Here is a 19,771-nt window from a genome sequence, read left to right as displayed (position 1 = left end):
TTAAAGGGCAAAGCAGACTTTGCTAGGGAATTGCAAAATGAGACGAACTGCTAGTCTGGCTGATGTTTAGTTAATGCAAGAATTCATTTCTGAAAATGCTGCAGGCTGTTTAGAGCTGTGAGAGTCTCTTCTCAGACTTCATTAAAAGAGGCTTTCCCTGAAAGTACTTTTGCAAAAGGGACAGCATAGAATCAAAGGACATTTACACAGTTCCATGGCTCTTGGCACTCGCTCCCACAGCAGATTTGGGGGATTCACGTGTGCCCTGAACAATCTTACAAAGCTACAAAAGCTCCTGACATGGAATGGAGACGTGTGTCAGATGCAAATTCCGTTGTGCTAAGATGCCATTTAGCCATAACAGCAATCAGGGGAATTAGCAGAACCTAATAGAGAAGGAATCAAGTGGAGGATGCAGCTGCTTGGAGTTCCTGACAGGCTGCAGGAAAACAGCATCTATTTGCATACTATCTATCAACTCTCATCCACTGATGGATTAATTCCGAGACACGGAGTCCCTGCGGTTCACCTACCAGTCGCTGTAATGAGTCACTGCTGCAGGGAATTAAACAAGGCTCCCTTCTACTCCATCAAATCTTTCCACAGACAGGCAAAGAGAAGAGCAGCATTTCATCACTCCAGACTATTCTGGTGAGTTCTGAAGGAGCCTTGTGACTCTTTGCTTAGTCCATAAGAAGACAAGGCCAACTTGTAGACTGAGATGGACACCCAAAAACGCTGATGTTTTCCTTTAACCTCCCTCACTTTTTTCATGCTCTCTCTCACAATGAGGGCACCTGTGAAAGCAGACAGGTGTCCCTTGAGGTCTGAGGGCCTGCTTGGACATCCTGAACACTCTGCTTGATAGAAACAAAAGAGTTGGAGGAACTGAATGGCTCTGTGGTCTGGAAAAAGACCTCAGATGTTTATTTCTAGGTCAAGGGTAGAAAACTGAGGTACCTCGTTACAGCCACCTGGAAGTGGACACCTGATTATTGTTTGAGATCCTGTAGGTCCTAAAGCGAATTACAGGTCTCACACCTGTGCTTCTGGTGAGCAAATATCTCCATCACAGGAAAAAGACCCACTGCCTGAACCAAGGTGCCCAAGCCACTATTTGACAAACTTTAACATTTATGGGGGCTGGAAATACAGAATCTCTTATGTCTCAACAGATCCTTTTTTATGCTCTACACACCTACTGATAAGCGATAGTGTCTGGAGGACATGACTAGAAAAGACTGTATCATATCTGATCTGTGAACTGGGAATTTCCATTTCCAGATTTTGCAATCCAGTTCATTTCACCAGAACTGTATTTTCTAAACGGCCCCGTGGTGCCTCCATGCCCATCTACATGGACTCATGGGATGGTTTGGGCTGGAAGGGACATTAAAGGTCATGTAGTTCCAATCCCTGCTGTGGTCAGGGACACTTTCCACCAGGCCAGGTTGCTCAAAGCTCAATCCTGCCTGGCCTTGAACACTTCCAAGGATGGGGCATCCACAGCTTCTCTGGGCAGCCTGTGCCAGGGCCTCACCACCCTCACAGTAATGAATTTCTTCCCATTACCTAGGCTAACCCTGCCTTCTTTCAAGGCCATTCCCCCCTGTCCTATCACTGGGTGTCCTTGTAAAAAGACCCTCTCCAGCCTTCTCACAGGCCCCGTTTAGGTGCTGAAGGTGGTGGCACTTGGTGACACAGACCCACACATCTCCCTCTGTTTCATTTACTGCAAAGTGGTTAGAAGTACACAAGTTCTCAGCCACAGGGGAGGCTTGAAGTGCGACATTATGGTCCCAGATCCTCCAAAGACTGGGAAAGAAGCATGGCAAAGGCAAGATGGAAGCATTTATTATGAAAGCATCTCTTAGACATAGCAAAGATTGTATTTCAAGGCAATATGCTGAGAAGGCCTGAGAAAATTATAAAGTAGAACATGCTGAAACCAGATGATTAAACTAGCTGGTCCTGATGTAATTTTTGGCCTGGATTGCTCTTAACTGCCTTCGAAGGAAGGGTGAGTAATGCCTCTCAACAATAATGACTAAGGCCTCCTTGATATAAATGCATGAAAATGGTGGCAGAACAGCTGAAAGCTCTCTTATAAATTTTGCTAGAAAAGTAGCAAAACTAGAAAGTAAGATAAACATTCTCAGCCTTCCTACAGGTATATTGTGGCACAGCAATACCCCACGAGGAGTTAGGCCCTTTTTCTCATGAACAGTAAGAACACTGCAGTCATTTAACAATTACTGCCCTACAGCCACAAACCAGACTCGTTCTCAGTGAAGAGAAACAAAATCAGTACCAGTTTTACCAGAAAGACTGAAAAGTGAACGTGATGGCTGAACAGATCATTTATCCCAAAATGCATTCCATGAGAATTTTGCTGTCAAATTCCATTTGGAAGAACCTGCAAGTGCTCAAAGACTTTGGAAGGTCTGGAAGCACCATGTCTTGATGAGAGCCAATAAATAACTCCTGAGGGCAATAAACCAACCCAGCAATATCAAACAGTCCTATGAAAAGAGCTAAAGGATGGGCTTTACTGTTTAAGAGAGTCTGTCTTCTAAAGTTGGACTGACATCCCAGCCCAGGGAAGAATGATTCAAAAGAAGTAAAACTCAGCCTGTAAGAACAGAAGTGACAAATCTCTCAGGGTGAAGAGTTGCTTCATGTTGTGGGAAGATGAGACAGTGGCAAGCAGTGGGTGAAGAAGCATTCTGAAAATGGGGCTGGATTCAGAACAGCTTCCCTCTCTCCATATGAAGGCTGGGAGGAGGCTATGGACTGCTCTGACGTGGTTGCTGAGTGGATAGTGGGTACTGACTGGCAGGAGGGCACAATGTTCAAGAAACAGGGCAGCAGGTATGAGCAGTAGGGCTTTTACATAGTTTCTTCCTTTTGGTAAGTTATCTCCATTTTCGTAAAAGGCTTAATTTTATATGGATTAGAATAGTTAGTAAAATAATACTTATTTTTATGTAATCCATCAATCATAACTCACCAAAAGAGGAGGATTACTCTCATTTTACTCTCGGGGAAGCAGAAAGAAAGAAGACTAAAGTTTCCAAAGTCTCCAAAAGCCAGATGCATGAGAGAAGAGAAGAGAAATCACCTCTCAGATGTGGGCCAGGTGACCATTTGCCAGTCAAATATCACTTTCCAACACGATGAATGGTTCTCAACAGGCGTTGTATCGCAGTCTGTTATCTGGTACCATTCTTACGTGAAGATTCACATCTGTGAGAGCTTTTGACCCTTTGAAACAACCTCACATGAGGTGATGGAGGTTTGGGATTTTTTGTCTGAGAGGGAGAGCAAGTGCCAGGCTTTTTTTTCCCTGGCACCGTTCCCTTTGCAGGCTGCTGCTGCCGTGGATGCTGCTGTGAGCAAGGCCCTGGCTCACCATCCCACTGGGCTCTTAACACCATGCAAATAATCTTCTGTATTAAATAATTAAGTGCAACAGCTAATGCAGTGCTTCCCACACTGCTGCATTGTGCAGTCATATCATTATTTTTGATCATTTATAATGATATTAAAGCCCCCAAGTGCCAGACTGAAAACACATCTGTCATAATGTGGCAGCCAGATGCGAATTCTCTGGGTACGTTTGCTGTGAAGGAAAAGTTCCTCCATCACTGAAGCTTACACAGATCCTTTAACAGTCTTTTCTGCCTACTGCATTCTCCATTGATCCTTCAGAAAGCTGGTGGATTGCGCAGCTCTGGCTGATCATTGTTAGAGATTTCACACACTCTCTATGGTAATTAGAGGATCTATTTGCAGAAAATTGCTGGCCTTGTCCTCCAGGAAAGAGAACATCCTGCATTTAAACAACAGATGTAACATGGGGAGCAGCAGATCAAACAGCCTTTTTGTCCCTCACCAACTGTTCCCACCAGAACATGAAAGGACAAGTTCTTTTTATGAAGAAGGAAGTTTGTTCTGGATACTCATTTCGTTGCTGGCCTCTTTCTTAGGGGCACCAACAAAGAAACCAAATGAGGTGCACTCTGCTCCTGACTTTGTGCCAGTTATATTTATTTTCTGCAATGAAATGGGAAAGAGCCTACTTCATACAGGATGTCAACAAGTGCTGACAAGGAAGGCTTTGATGCCTCCTGACCCAGATTCAAGTAGAGTTATGAGCTAGAATTTAGGGTGAAAGTTTCATTTCTCATCATCCATCTCATTTCTTCTGTTACATTCACCTACCAAGTGTTTTTCACACTGCATGACTTGTTTAGGTTCAGTCACGCCTATGCCATCTCAGAATATAAGCATATGCACAATAGAACAACTTTAGTCTGGCACTGCTTTCTTCTCCTTTAAAGTGTTTGGAAGGGCCAGATTTCCTCTCCCACACACACTCAGGAAATGGTGAGGAGCTCAGTGAAAACTAGAAGCCATCAAAGAGGATTCCCTGTGCTTCCACATGACAGAGAAGGCAGTTATCTGCTAGCTAACTCCTCGTTTGTGGAAACTGTCGCTAAATCAACCTCATCCCTGAGCATCCTTTTGAAAATTTTCTTCTTCTGTATTAGCTGGAAGATTTATTATTCAAGGCTCTACTTGATGGGCCAACACTCTAAAGCAGCAGGATGCAGTTCCTCTTTTTTAAAAATTTCACTGCCTTGTAACATCTTGGCAGCACTCTCTGCTGAGTAGTTTCTTTTTAATGCTGGAATAACAAATCCAGCTGCTCTGGCTCTTGGCTGGTGCCCTTCCACAGTCTGTGAGAAAGCCTCAGTGCTGAACTGCTGGGAGAATGCTGTGGCACAGACTGGGCTACAGGAGGCCCAGTTACTTTCTTAGCCTCTCTTTTCCTTCCCTTTCCTGGACATATGGGCAGACAGAAATTCTGTCAGGAAAGCAGCATCCAGGAGCAAGTCTACCAGGGCACTACTGTGCCAACCCACTGATGTGTATGAAGGACTGGGATGACCTGGACATCCCTGCCCAGAATAATTACTCCAATATTTCTTCCCACCTAAACATGCTGCTCTGTCATACAGTACTTTTAGCATTTACTTTTTCAGGAAGGGTTAGAGAAGAGGCTCCTTCTTCCTCCCAGAGACATAGATGTGAAAGACAATATGGTCAAGTCTCTGCATGATGTGTATGCTGTGCAAAATGCATGGGGATCCTGGCAGACAGGTAATCACAGGTAAAGAGAAAGCAGAGGAGGGATTAATGAAGGGCTAAGATTTTTTCCCCCTTTTCTAGTTTATTTCCACAACCCTCGAGGCTGATTCAGCAATTCCTCGAGAGCCTCAGGCTGACTGCACACGTGCAGGGCAGTGTCTGGGTGAGCACAACAAAGGTGTCAGAGGGGTTCTGGTCATAGGGCAGCTGCTGGGCTCACTGAAGCAGCTGAGATTAATTCCAGCTGGGCTACTGGTGGTATAGAAGATCCAGAGGAATATGAAAGACATTCAGACTTCGCCCACAACAAGATTTGGGGTGAAAAAGGAAAGCCTTTCTGAGGTAACATGCTGATGCATTTTGAAACAGGGCTGAGATTAATCCACAGAAGTAGGGAAACACACTGTACCCAATTTTTACTGCAAATTATTCTGATGAGACAGTACCCAGGGAGGCTCTGTGGCTGAGATACTAATGTGTTTGAACATGGAGACCTGGGATGTCTGCCAGGGAATTTCAATAAAATGTAGAAGCAGAAAAAGATGCTCATTAGCTTAAAAGGTATGGGTTTTAATTCAGTTTTTAATTTTCTAAAAGTCCCTTCCCCTGTTTACTTTTTCTTTCAGTCCTGTTTCTGTTTTTCTTTTCCTTGCATCACTTTTTGTCCAATCACTTCTTCCTCCATTTTATTAATACTTTACTGTTTCAATGTCTTCAATTTATTTTTTTTTTCTGCCTTTAAGGATATTCTATCTTTTCCCATTTTTTATTATCTGTATGGCCTTTCTTCCTCTGCAGGTTTGGGTTTTCTCTCTTTTCCTCCCAGACCTGGTCCTTCCTGTTGATTTAGTTGTTTCCTTTTCTTCAGTTCACACACTCTCTTACCTGGCTCTTCCTAGTTCTCTCCATGCTCACTCTTTCTTACCCAACATCAAGCAGAGCTCACTCTTCCTCTTTGTTAAATGGTGTATATTATTCCCCACCCACAGGTTTCGACACATAATCAGCTTTCTTGGGCTTTCTTTTGCGTTTTAAAGCATTTCTTTCACCCAAAGCCAGGGTGCTGGTTGGAGACTGCCCTTCCTCTTGCAGTGGGTACATGGCTCAGTCATCAAATACTCCACATGTAGAGGCTGCCCCTCCAAAACAGAAAATACTGAAACTGAGGAGAGGAAAAAATTAGGTGGCTACCAAGGTTAAGGAACTGCCAAAAGCAGTAAAGGAAATCTGCAGAGTAAGAGCCATTTGACAACATTTGATCACATCTGGCCACACAGCATCGTGTGGCCACACTCCATGGAGGGAGGCAGCTGCCTGCACCACGGGCTCACATTTACACAACTTAAACCACTAATATATACCACCATACTACATCCCAGAGCATGTGATTTGTAACTAAATATGATTCCTGTTGGATGGAGCTGAAGTGTTATTCAGCTCTGAGCAAAAGACCACTCAGTTGTAACCAGTTGTCCTGATGCTTTTTGACAGTGCAGAATGTCTTTACTTCCCTTTCCCTGTATAGGCTGGAGAAATAAAACACTGTGATGAGTGATGCCAGGGCAGCATCCTAAGCTATACAGGTATTTCTACAGGTACTGGAATGAAGAATTACGAAAAGAATTAGATTTTCAGAATTAACCAACATTGTTTCTGCGGTGCAAGGGGATAGCATGGATATAAATTTCAGCTGTTTGTGAGAATGCTGAAGCCTCTATCCTGACCAAGGAATAACAAAGTATGGTTTTGGTGAAAAAGAGGAATGCAAGTAGTATGAAGCAGCCAGTGTTACTTTAGGAGAGACTGCTCAAAGATCTGTTTATAGGCATAAATGTATGAGAAATGTACTGGTAAAAAGGGAACAAAAACAGATGAGTCATTTTGCAGGTTTTAGAAGAGATATCTGTACATCAAATGCATGATAAACGCTGACTGAGAGGAGCTTAAAGAGGAATAAAGAAGTGCAAATGCATCAGGGGAGAAAGAAACACTGAGGACACGTAGATCCATCAGTACGTGGAGGCTAAGAAATGACCATGGGTGGCACTTATGATTTCCACTACACAGAGGGTCACAGCTCTTCCTGGGATCACATGGGATTATGTGTCTTGTGCTGAATGCAAAGCTTGCTTGAAACAGCCCCCTGAAATCTGAACTGCTGCACAAAAATGACATGTGAGAACGGCAAGAATTCAGAGTAAAGCAACAGTGATAAACGAGGGGCAGAGGAAGCTGTCTGAGGCAGGACAGATGGCGCTGTTACAGGCTGCTTTACAAGCAACATCCATGAACACCCCAGGAAGAAAGGTGCTGACAGTGTCTGGTAAATGGAATAGACTTGTGATCTGCAGTCTCTCTGACAGTCATAATTCCATGGAGGAAACCTCCCAAAAACGGATTTGACAAAATACACGATCCTGTGCTTTGCTTTATGCATAGCAGTAGTTCCATGGATATGTCTTCCCTGGTTTGAGATGACAGGCACAGCAGGAGAAAATTCACAGCTCTTGGATTAGTGGTCCTGCCCTAGCTAATAAGGGGACAGGTGAAATGTTTCCTGAAAGAAAAAGTAGATGTGGCTTATCAGGAAAACAGCCCATTCCAGGGAGCTGGAAAGATCTGAGATTCCTGGAGGAATATCCATCCTCACATTAGCATGTACACTGACAGATGGCGCAGCTTCATATGAGTAGGAATTTTAAGTCACTGTCTTTGACTCGCAAAGATAAACCCCAGGCAGGTTTTGTAGATCAGCTGGCCCTTTTTTTTATTATCTGTATGGCCTTTCTTCCTCTGCAGGTTTGGGTTTTCTCTCTTTTCCTCCCAGACCCGGTCCTTCCTGTTGATTTAGTTGTTTCCTTTTCTTCAGTTCACACACTCTCTTACCTGGCTCTTCCTAGTTCTCTCCATGCTCACTCTTTCTTACCCAACATCAAGCAGAGCTCACTCTTCCTCTTTGTTAAATGGTGTATATTATTCCCCACCCACAGGTTTCGACACATAATCAGCTTTCTTGGGCTTTCTTTTGCGTTTTAAAGCATTTCTTTCACCCAAAGCCAGGGTGCTGGTTGGAGACTGCCCTTCCTCTTGCAGTGGGTACATGGCTCAGTCATCAAATACTCCACATGTAGAGGCTGCCCCTCCAAAACAGAAAATACTGAAACTGAGGAGAGGAAAAAATTAGGTGGCTACCAAGGTTAAGGAACTGCCAAAAGCAGTAAAGGAAATCTGCAGAGTAAGAGCCATTTGACAACATTTGATCACATCTGGCCACACAGCATCGTGTGGCCACACTCCATGGAGGGAGGCAGCTGCCTGCACCACGGGCTCACATTTACACAACTTAAACCACTAATATATACCACCATACTACATCCCAGAGCATGTGATTTGTAACTAAATATGATTCCTGTTGGATGGAGCTGAAGTGTTATTCAGCTCTGAGCAGAAGACCACTCAGTTGTAACCAGTTGTCCTGATGCTTTTTGACAGTGCAGAATGTCTTTACTTCCCTTTCCCTGTATAGGCTGGAGAAATAAAAAACTGTGATGAGTGATGCCAGGGCAGCATCCTAAGCTATAACGGTATTTCTACAGGTACTGGAATGAAGAATTACGAAAAGAATTAGATTTTCAGAATTAACCAACATTGTTTCTGCGGTGCAAGGGGATAGCATGGATATAAATTTCAGCTGTTTGTGAGAATGCTGAAGCCTCTATCCTGACCAAGGAATAACAAAGTATGGTTTTGGTGAAAAAGAGGAATGCAAGTAGTATGAAGCAGCCAGTGTTACTTTAGGAGAGACTGCTCAAAGATCTGTTTATAGGCATAAATGTATGAGAAATGTACTGGTAAAAAGGGAACAAAAACAGATGAGTCATTTTGCAGGTTTTAGAAGAGATATCTGTACATCAAATGCATGATAAACGCTGACTGAGAGGAGCTTAAAGAGGAATAAAGAAGTGCAAATGCATCAGGGGAGAAAGAAACACTGAGGACACGTAGATCCATCAGTACGTGGAGGCTAAGAAATGACCATGGGTGGCACTTATGATTTCCACTACACAGAGGGTCACAGCTCTTCCTGGGATCACATGGGATTATGTGTCTTGTGCTGAATGCAAAGCTTGCTTGAAACAGCCCCCTGAAATCTGAACTGCTGCACAAAAATGACATGTGAGAACGGCAAGAATTCAGAGTAAAGCAACAGTGATAAACGAGGGGCAGAGGAAGCTGTCTGAGGCAGGACAGATGGCGCTGTTACAGGCTGCTTTACAAGCAACATCCATGAACACCCCGGGAAGAAAGGTGCTGACAGTGTCTGGTAAATGGAATAGACTTGTGATCTGCAGTCTCTCTGACAGTCATAATTCCATGGAGGAAACCTCCAAGATTCCCTTTCCACACGCAGAAACGGATTTGACAAAATACACGATCCTGTGCTTTGCTTTATGCATAGCAGTAGTTCCATGGATATGTCTTCCCTGGTTTGAGATGACAGGCACAGCAGGAGAAAATTCACAGCTCTTGGATTAGTGGTCCTGCCCTAGCTAATAAGGGGACAGGTGAAATGTTTCCTGAAAGAAAAAGTAGATGTGGCTTATCAGGAAAACAGCCCATTCCAGGGAGCTGGAAAGATCTGAGATTCCTGGAGGAATATCCATCCTCACATTAGCATGTACACTGACAGATGGCGCAGCTTCATATGAGTAGGAATTTTAAGTCACTGTCTTTGACTCGCAAAGATAAACCCCAGGCAGGTTTTGTAGATCAGCTGGCCCTTCATGGACTGCTTCTGGTGGGGATTTCTTCTTCAAGAAGATGGAACAGTGGTAGCTGTGAGCACCACAGACAGCACAGCACAACACCTCATTCCCTTTAGTAGTTTTCCCTGGAAAAAGCCTGAAGCAGCAGCAGCATCAGCTTTCTCCAAGCAGGAATTGGAAAATAGCTCACCAGACTGGCTGGAGAATTTATAAAATTAGAAAAACAAAGCAGCAAAAGGCCTTGGCTCAACAGCATTACTTTTAGTCTGTCTGCCTCTTTGAAGTAACTAGTCCTGAATCGGTTTATGAGCATCAGCCAAGACAAACACTGAGGTCCTTTTGGGAGTTTTGCTTCAGAGCAGCATATTAATACTCTGTAAGGAGATGCAGGGCATGTAGTGGATGTTTTCTTTATCAGCAGCCCTAATCATCCCAAATCTCTCTATCTCACTGTTAGCACACCCTCCTGACAAGACTGCAGACACAGATGAGCTGTCTTACACAGCGCTTAGAGTAATCCAGCAAAAAAAATGGGGTAACTGACCCTCTGCAGCAGAAGAAGTGTCACACAAACCCACAGGGTTCTCAGAAGCCTTGTCCCTGCCTGGCATGCACTGACCGTGCCACAGCAGCAGCTGCTCCAGCTGACGTGCCCCTCTTCTCTACGGCCTCCCAGGAGACCAAGCAAACCAAAACACTGCTCACAGAGGATGGCCAGTCAAAGGGACAAGTATCAAAGGGACTTGCTGACCAGAACAACCAATCTCAGCAGTAACAGTATGTTTAGCTAGGAAAGCCCTTGTCTTCCTACCCCCTTTGCATATTTTCTGTAAGTGTTGGGAGATGAGCCCTGACTTGGACTTGGCTCCTTACTCCTGCAGCTGGCCTTTCAGTAAGTAAAGCCTTGCTCCCACCATAAGAACTAGAGGCAGGGCTGGATTATCCATGCTGGTTCTTTGTAGGCAGGCACATATGTGAACCTGCTTCTTATCTGTGCAACTGTGCTTGCTTTTTTCACCTTTAGTATCAAGAGTAGCAAGTAAGGAGGACATCTCACAGAACAGGAGTGAAGAAATAAAAAAGGGATACAGTAAAAAAATCTATTCAGTCAGGCTGCCACCTCCTCTGTTGCTATGCACGTAACATACACTGGCATGCATTGTATTTAGTGGACCTTGGAGTGGCAGGTTAACAGTTGGACTTGATGATCTTGAATGTTCCTGATGATTTTCCAACCCATTTCCAATTGAATCTGTGAGTATATAATAGTGGATGCCACACCGTGGGCAGCAGCAGGAACTCTGCATATTGGGCTTCCCCTGAAGCTGTTCCACATGGGCACATGCCTGTGGTGACTTCTGTGAGAAGGTAGCACGATAGCAGCTCCCAATACCTCGGGGATCTGTCCTAGTTCCCTTTCCAACTCTCCCTGGTGAAGGTATGAACAAACAGCAGCTTGCTCCACCTTGTGCAGATGGAGAAAGCCTTATCCCTCTGTTGCTGCTGCAGACCCTTCATTCCAAGGTGCCTTTAGGAAGTGGCTGTGCAAGGCAGAGCTCTGTGGTGGCTGCTTCAGAGTCACAACTCGGTTACTGCTTGTCTTGCTGTAGTTGAAGGTTAAGGTGCAGCATCCACGACTGGGTTAAGCACCCAAAAAAAAAAAGGAGAAAACAGACTGAATATTGCCAGCTTCAGTTCTCTGCTCAGTTCTGTTCTGCCACATTCTCCTGGGGCTTGTCATTAGAACACAACACCTTCAGCTAACCAAGTTTCCTCCTTTTTTGTTGTCAGTCACAAAGCTTACAGCTCTTTTATTTTAGGGTATTCTTCAGACAGAAAAGAGTGATGTTTGGGCACAAATTCAAAATGAGACAAAGCAGCTTAAACAAAGGCTGGTTTGTGTTTTATTGCTCAGGAAATGACAGACAAATCTGTCTGCAGCAGAGATGAGCATTTAATCTTGCCATTTCCCATCTGGGAAACACTAATAACACTCAGCATCTCATTTCTTTGTTGGGGGGACTTGGTTGGTTGGAGGGGATAGGTAGTGATCTCCCAGGTGACAATGAAATACTTTTGGACTTTCCCGGCTGGTGTTCCTGGGGACACCTTCCATCTGCAAATGTAGTTTGGCCACAAGGTGTAGCCAAGTAGATCAAGGCAACTACTTTCTCCATGCTGGAAACTCCCACTTCAGAACACATTCTAGGCAAGTTCATCTTCAGTACTAGTGTGCAACCTGACAAGAAGCAGCCAGTGCTCCCCAGAGCTGGTCCGAGTGCTCACCTGGGAGAGAAGGTTGCCTTCTTTGCAGAGCGGGCTCAGTCAGTATGGAGAAGGGAATGGGCTGCACCCAATTCTTTGTGTGTCTCGTGTGACACAAGGAATCTGGTGTTTCCAAACCCGACTCACCGAGCTGGTACTCGACATAATCCAGTGTGAATATAGGGCTAGAGGAAAGTCTTTTGGCTGTATTAGCTGTTTTTGCAAGGTCAGTCCTGTTTTTCTTCCCTGTAATCCTTTGCTTCAATTTTTTAAATGTTGGGTTTTTTTTCATTAAGGGATTTAATTAAAATAGAGGGATGAGTTGGTACCATCTTTGGCATACAGGCCAGACCAGGATTTGAAACATTTATTGTTATTGCTGGCTATTCTTTCACCTGAGGTTGTTGTCTGGCTCCTAGCTCAAAAGACTTCACTAAAACTCTACTATTCTGAAATTTTCACAAGGAAAATTTCTTTTTCACTCTCGCTTTTACTATAGTGTAGTAGCTGGGGATTTATTTTGGAAATTACAGAATCATGGAAAATTGGGCTGAGAGGGGCCTCATGGTCTATTCCATTTGCCTGTCTCAAGGCAGATCATCGATTCTTAAACTGTTTTGAATGAAAGGTTCCCCCAGCTTAATTTTAAAACCTCAAATTATAGATTCCACAATTGCTTCAAGAAATCTGTTTCAATGTTTTTCCATCCAGAGGATACATGTTTACCTTCAGTTGATTTTTTAAAAACTTTTTTGTGCAGTGAAACTTGAAAAGGAGATTGAACAGAGGAAAGTAAAACACAGGAAGTGGAAAGGACTTCCAATATCATCAATGCCATTTCCTTACTGTTACAAACAACCATGTCAGGTTCCTTGTATATGTACAGAGCTCAGTGTTGACCTGGTAGAACTTCTGCCCTAAATGTTTTAAACCAAATTCTGCTGAGATTCTCATCTTTCTGAAAGTTAAGAGTCTCCTGCAAAGTGTAACTGCAAAATCAGAAGAGCATTATAAAGCCTGTGAGATACACTTCTGGGTACATGGTGTGCAGATAAAACTTTTATGAAGTGACAGAAAATTTGCTTGCTAACAGATGTGATGAAGCCTCAAAAATGAAAGGTAGATCTCTCCTGAAAATTAAAATCCCTGCTGAAACAGATAATGATGCTTCTAAATTTCCCAGGACAGTGTTTCAAATCAGAAGAGCATTATAAAGCCTGTGAGATACACTTCTGGGTACATGGTGTGCAGATAAAACTTTTATGAAGTGACAGAAAATTTGCTTGCTAACAGATGTGATGAAGCCTCAAAAATGAAAGGTAGATCTCTCCTGAAAATTAAAATCCCTGCTGAAACAGATAATGATGCTTCTAAATTTCCCAGGACAGTGTTTCAGATCTCACCAAAAAAAAAAAAAGATAATAAAAAAAAAAAAAAAAAAAAAAAAAAGTCTGTCCTCATCAGGACTGCACAAGATGCTCCTAACTTGCAAGAGAAATACATCTGAAATAGGATAGTGATATTGGGCTTGGGGGAAAAATAAAATTGTGACTATTCCAAGAAGAAGTCCTGGAAAGTGTGGAAGAAAGAGAGAAGCTGGGTGGGAGGAAAGTCAACATGGAGTTAAAAAGAAAAAAATACGACCGAATCCAGCAGAAATGGAGAGCAAAGTTTCTGAGCTGAGGATGAGGAAGATGTTTGATTACACCTGGGAGGAGATAACTTCAATGATCCCCTAACTGCTTAACATGAAGGACAACTGCCAGACATAAAAGTTCTCATCTTTACCAATGTCGTAACTGATGCTTCAGAGAGTATCTTGACCATCTCCACAGTGTTTCAAAGCATCCTTCAAGACTCAACCCCATGTGTCAAGGCACCACTGAAGAGATGAAATGACTTGAGGGACCTATATTTAGGTATCTGGATTCAAGTCTGTATGAGACGTCACTGAATTTAAACCTCACAGAAGAAAGTCTTGGGTAATTCTGTGAGGTCAGGATCTTTGTCCTTGTCCTGCAGCAGCTGTAAGAACTCAGCTGGAAGAGCTTGCAGGTTGTAATCATACCCCATGGTGCAGCTATACTAGCATAATATCATGGCCCAATGCACAGGACAATACTTTCAGACAGGACCTGCTGGGGTACTGAATATTATCAATGAAGTCTTAAATTCAAGACTAGAGCAATCCAAACCATCACTGAGATGTAGCCCTCCCAGAAGAAACATTTTTTTCCAAAGCTCATAACTCAAAATGAGTCATGCTTGATTAACTTCACTTGGGTCAGGAGACTAATCATGAGATGCTATTTATAAATTATATAAGGAAAGTCAGAGAGAGAGCATTAGAATACCATTCAGAATGGGAGACATGTTACAGCCTTAGCACAGTGTCACTATGATAACTTAATGAAAACTAGGAACCTTCTCTATTAGCAGGTGTTGTCTCTTTTTACTTTCTTTTTTTTTTTTTAAGTCTGTCTACTCTCCAGCAAAAAAGTTATTAAATATAAGTGAGACTCCAATCCAGAGAGCAACTGTCCAGCTCAGTTCTTGGTGGGGTAATAGATGAGAAAGTTTCACCTCCTCCTTCTCCTCACAGCTGCCCCACACACATGCACACACACACAGAGGCCAGGGAAGTCTACTCCTAGAGCACCTACCTTGGGTTTGAAGGCAATTAATTTCAGGACCATCTCCACAGTGAAGAGGCCAGTGAAGAGCATGTTGAGGATATTCATGGCTTCCTTGAACATGCAGCTCTGACCGTAGTGCTGAAAAATAGCATCCCAGCAGGAGTGTGAGGGTAGGACATGCCAGCAGTCAGGAATACACAGGACCCCTCCCAGCCTCCCTTCATGCCAAGGTGCTCTAAGGAAGACCCCAACGTGTTCCATTTTTCCAGTTAAGAAGTCCCATCTCCCTTCATACATAAGGATTTCCATGCCTCTATTCATTTTTGCCACCTGGCTCTGGATGTCCTCTTTTTAAAAGAATCTTTTTGAGGAGTGGCTACCAAAATCATACTTATCATCCCAGTTCAGGGCTCGTTATAAATTTGCACAATGTTACAATACAATCTCCAACTGTGTTTTTTATCTGAACCTTCCTAACCCTTGGATTGCCTTTTTGTTTGATTGTGATTGCACAGCAAGCAGGGGTTTCACTGAGCTGTTCATAATGATACCAAGCCATTCCCCAAGTAATTACACTAAATTCAGGATTCTGCAAAGTACATGAGCAGCTCAAATCATATCTTTCCAATATGCATTATCTTGCATTTGTCAACTCTGAATTGAATTTGCAATCATGCTGCCCATTCACTTAACTTTATTAAGATCTTATGAAGTTACTCTCCATCTTCTATTGATTAATTCAAGCAGGGTCTTCTGCAAGTGTTGCCTCACTTTTCATACCACTATTTCCAGATCATAATACTTGAGACTGATTGCATTGTCTTGTTCTAAGGTCACCTTCCAGTTCATGTTACAAGACCCTACTTGTAGTTGCTTAACTTTAATAAACTTCAACCAGCTGGGATGGATTTTCATATTCTGTATTGGCACAGGGTGATTTATTCAAAGCAGTTTCAGGTAAAACAATTCAGCTGCAACTGAATGCAAGGCCAGGGAAAAACACAATGTTGAAGCATTTTCAAAGTTTCTTGCAACATTTTTTGTGAAAGGCTCTAATACTTGCAGGACGCTGTTTAGAAACTTGAGATTTTACTGGCATGTGCCTTTTTTTGCTGTCTATTATGACATTTGACCCAAATCTGGCCTCAGCATAAACCTATGAGAACCTGTACTTTTCTCAAGATGGATTCAGATTTCCTAGCATCTCCAGAGATGCAGTCCTGCCTGTGAGCTCACAAACATCTCACCTCTTCTGGCTCTCTCTGCCCTGGGTGTGTACCATTGTTACAGAAACTGAGCAGCTTCACACCTTCAGAGTGACCAGGGCAGGAGAGACTTGAGCTGGGAGCAGGGCACTTTCCTGTGCTCCTGTTGCCTCACTCCTTGTTTGGGACCTTGGGTGAAAGAGCAGAGGAAGACTTTGCAATGGGGATGGAAAAGAGCTGGACCAGATGATGAAAAAGTAGGGAGGTCAAGAAATCTGATGAGACTGGGCTGAAGACAGTGAGAGGAGATAAGATGAAAATTGCCTGTGAATATAGACTTGGACTGTTAGTGAGAGATGGGAAACTGTGTCTGGATTTGCAGGGAGACAGGGAGTGGAGCAGAGTGGGATTGATCCACTGGAAAATGTAGTTAAAAGGAAAGTTGGTGTAGAAGTGCATGGGAAGTTGAATCCACAGGAAGGGACAAACGAGCGAAGTGGAAAAGGTGTAGCTGAGAATGAAATGGTAAGGGGGTGGAAAGGAAATCCATGGAAAACCCAGGAAATATAACTACAATGGTGAGCCTGTGAAGGGCTGGTTGAAGAGTGGGGATCTGGACTGTTTGGGCCAAAGCCCAGGGAAGAGGGTGCACAGACCCGCTGGGTGAGGGGGAAGGATGGGTTTTGGGGAGGAGAGAGACACACAGGGAGGCCTTGGGCAGACACAGACTGGGAGGAACAAGTCAGGAAAGTACAGCCTTGGGGAAATGTACAGAACAGTTCGGGCGTATGAGGGTCCATTCCCTGACTGAACGAAATGTAAGACTGCTTTTTTATAAGCTGGCTACTTAGTAAAGGCTTTGACTCCTTCCTCTTTACTGCTGTTCCACCTACTGCCTCTCTTTGCTGTTCCTGTAGATCCAGCTGCAAATGTTCCTTTGGTGGATTCACATTGGATGTTTGGAAAACCTTCCTACAGTAAGGAAAATGAACACACACCGCAGCAGGTCATAAGGCAATCAGGAGCATCAGTAGTGAAGCAAGGCAGGCAAATACCTCTCAAGAAATGCTTTAGGTGGAGCTGATGCTGCCTTTAAGTGGGGGGATAGACAATATGGCCTCTTGAGGTTCTTTCTAGGAATGTTTCTGTGGTTCTTAATTGAAAATAAAGGCTATACTAAGCCTTCCTACCCTCTCTCTCTCCAGTTTCCTTGATTACCTCATTTGCCAAAATATTTTCTCTCTACTTTTTGACACAGAAAAGACTCAAATTTAAAATTCACATCTCAGGTGAGTGGCAGTTCCAGGCTTATTGCTGCATTTCATAGAAGACAAATCAGAATTGAGAAGTCACTTGTTAGCGGCCACTGAACTGTTCTGTGATATAACACTTTTGGGGTCTTTTCCCCCCCATTTGTTTTTTTTTTTAAGGAGTTGAAAGTGTCAGATGTTACCAGGAAGAGGATGAGAGGCAGATTCCTCATGGTAACTACGTGTCATCAGAAGTGAACAGGGTACAATGCTTCTTTTTAACGTGCTTTTCCCTCTCTCAACACACGGTGTGCAGGTTAAAGTAGGTCTGAACCCCAGACCTTTTTACAGTTTCCCCAACACACTCTACTGCTTCATCACCTGGAGGTTTTCCACTTGCTCACTTACTTGCTCAGGTATTCAAAATAGGTGGAGTTGACCACATACCAAACTTTGTACTGGTACTGGTTTTTAGGGATGTATCTCCGCAGAGGCCGGGCTTTCAGGGCATACTCTACACACTGGCGCTGTGGAAGAGGCAGGGTACATTTAAAACCCAAACCCAAAATGTCTGGGTGGTCAGCCACCTTCAAATGTAATAAAAATACAATATGATTCAAGTTTTTTACTGAAATGAAAAAGCTTGGTAGAAGAATTTCTATTAGGTCATAATGCCAATGTGCATGTTCTACCTGTTAAAGAGTTCTATATGCAATTACTTTGGCCATTTACTTTGGCCAGCACTGCTGTTGTGCTGATCTGATCTCAGTGAAACAAATGGTACAGCAAACATTTTTAAGTCATTGCTGTCCCTTCAGAAAATCTTACACCAAGATTTTTTTCTACCTGGCTCCTGAAAGATGTCGGCAAAGCCAGCTTACAGTTTTAGCTTGTTGGCAAGCTTCACATATTCCTCTTTGTGTGCATTTATCTTTTAAAATCTTATTCCCAATGCATTTTCTACCTTTAGTGACAGCAAGGTGTTGTAAATTACCTGGTTTTTGTCCAGCTCACAGTTCTTGTACTCTTGCTCTCCTTGTTCCTGAAATGTGACGATGACGAAACCAACGAAGATGTTCATCATGAAGAAAGCAATGATGATGATGTAGATAATAAAGAAGATGGAGATCTCAACCCTGTGATTATAGATGGGTCCCACATCCTCCATGTGGGAATCAATGGACCTATACAGCAACCTGAAAGCAAACAGGAGCCAAATGCAGAGAAAATCTGCAACTGCCTTGAGGCCTTATAGGTGATGTTATAAAGTTAAACTTTGTGGTTTTCTTCTGCTTGTATCAAAATTAATTCACTCAGAGATGTGCAGACTTGCGCTGCTTTGAGTGCAAACACTTGCAAAAGAGAAGACCTGGCTCTTGTTAATTTTACACATTTGAACCTGTTCAGGGTTGAACATAGTTGAACAAAATCATGCTCTTCAGTTAACAAAAGACAGGAGAGTCCCAACAGAGCTGTTGGGAACTGAGTTTAAATGGAGAAACCTGAAACCTGACAATGCTGGAAAGAACCTGATATCCATTTTATATTCATTTATACACATAATAATTGTAACAAATACTGGTATCACTGCTACTGCTGGAAATCATCTTTTAAGAACCAGAGACACTGCTTTGCACCGTTTACAAGTACAGGGACAGAAATTCCTGTAGGAATTTATAGAGTACATAATACCACAGCGACTGCTGCTACTATTGCTATATTTAAAGCTCTAGACTTACTTAAATACTTAGAAAGGGAAAGACTATGCTCTGCCTTTGAATTTTCTCTTTTGAAATGAATGAGGACATTGCTAGTGTTGCACTGGTCCAAGAAACACTCACTCTGGCCAGCCCTCAAAGGTGGAGACGGTGAAGAGGGCCATCATGGCAGTCAGGACGTTGTCGAAGTCGAACTTGCTGTTCTCCCAGCTGCGGGGCTGTATCATGGGCTGGCTGACCTCCCCATCCTTGTAGGTGATGTAGTACCCTCTGTGTGTGAGAGTGGAGACACAACATGGCAGACCTGCACTGCCAGCACGAGGCGCCGCGCGTGGGCGGCCAGCGAAGGGGAGGGATTGGAAAAGGTCAGACCCACCTGCATTCTGCTTCTGTCTGCTTGGAGCTGTCAGTGCAGCTGTACAGCTTGCCCTTGGAAAGGAAGAAAGAGGAATGAAGCTTCCACTTCTGACAGCACAAGGGTTAGGGGAGATCATGTAGCAGGGTGTCTGCATTTACCCCTTGGTTAACCAGCCGTGTGTTTGCATGGCCTTTTGCAGATAGATGTAAGCAAACTGGCTTGAGGGTTGCCTGAATGTGGGTAGCACAGAGCACAGGCTTCTGTCTGCTTGCACAGTACTTTTACGTGCACATCCTGAACACTTGTTGTCAGGAGGATGGTGAAAAGCAAGGAGATAAAAGCAGACATAAAGAAGTGCATGAACAACCCCCCGTGGTTGTCTGGCATGCGTCTTCCTCTGCAAGATGGGAGGTGCACAG

General features: G+C 43.5%; 1 protein-coding gene across 1 annotated transcript in view; it reads right to left on the bottom strand.

The window, feature by feature from the left end:
- CACNA1C (calcium voltage-gated channel subunit alpha1 C) overlaps positions 1-19,771 on the bottom strand; it is a 470,627-nt gene that overhangs the window by 61,666 nt on the left and 389,190 nt on the right. The window contains exons 26-31 of the mRNA XM_017726196.1: positions 19,371-19,423; positions 19,118-19,264; positions 18,271-18,472; positions 17,685-17,803; positions 16,920-16,998; positions 14,849-14,959 (exon numbers count right to left, since the gene is read on the bottom strand). Of these exons, the coding sequence (XP_017581685.1) occupies positions 14,849-14,959; positions 16,920-16,998; positions 17,685-17,803; positions 18,271-18,472; positions 19,118-19,264; positions 19,371-19,423 (711 nt within the window). The remainder of the gene's footprint in view (positions 1-14,848; positions 14,960-16,919; positions 16,999-17,684; positions 17,804-18,270; positions 18,473-19,117; positions 19,265-19,370; positions 19,424-19,771) is intronic.

This window comes from Corvus brachyrhynchos, unplaced genomic scaffold (assembly GCF_000691975.1).
Source record: "Corvus brachyrhynchos isolate BGI_N302 unplaced genomic scaffold, ASM69197v1 scaffold191, whole genome shotgun sequence".
Lineage (NCBI taxonomy): Eukaryota > Metazoa > Chordata > Aves > Passeriformes > Corvidae > Corvus > Corvus brachyrhynchos.
Note: the sequence above shows the minus strand (reverse complement) of the source record. Positions and strands in the feature narration are given on the sequence as shown.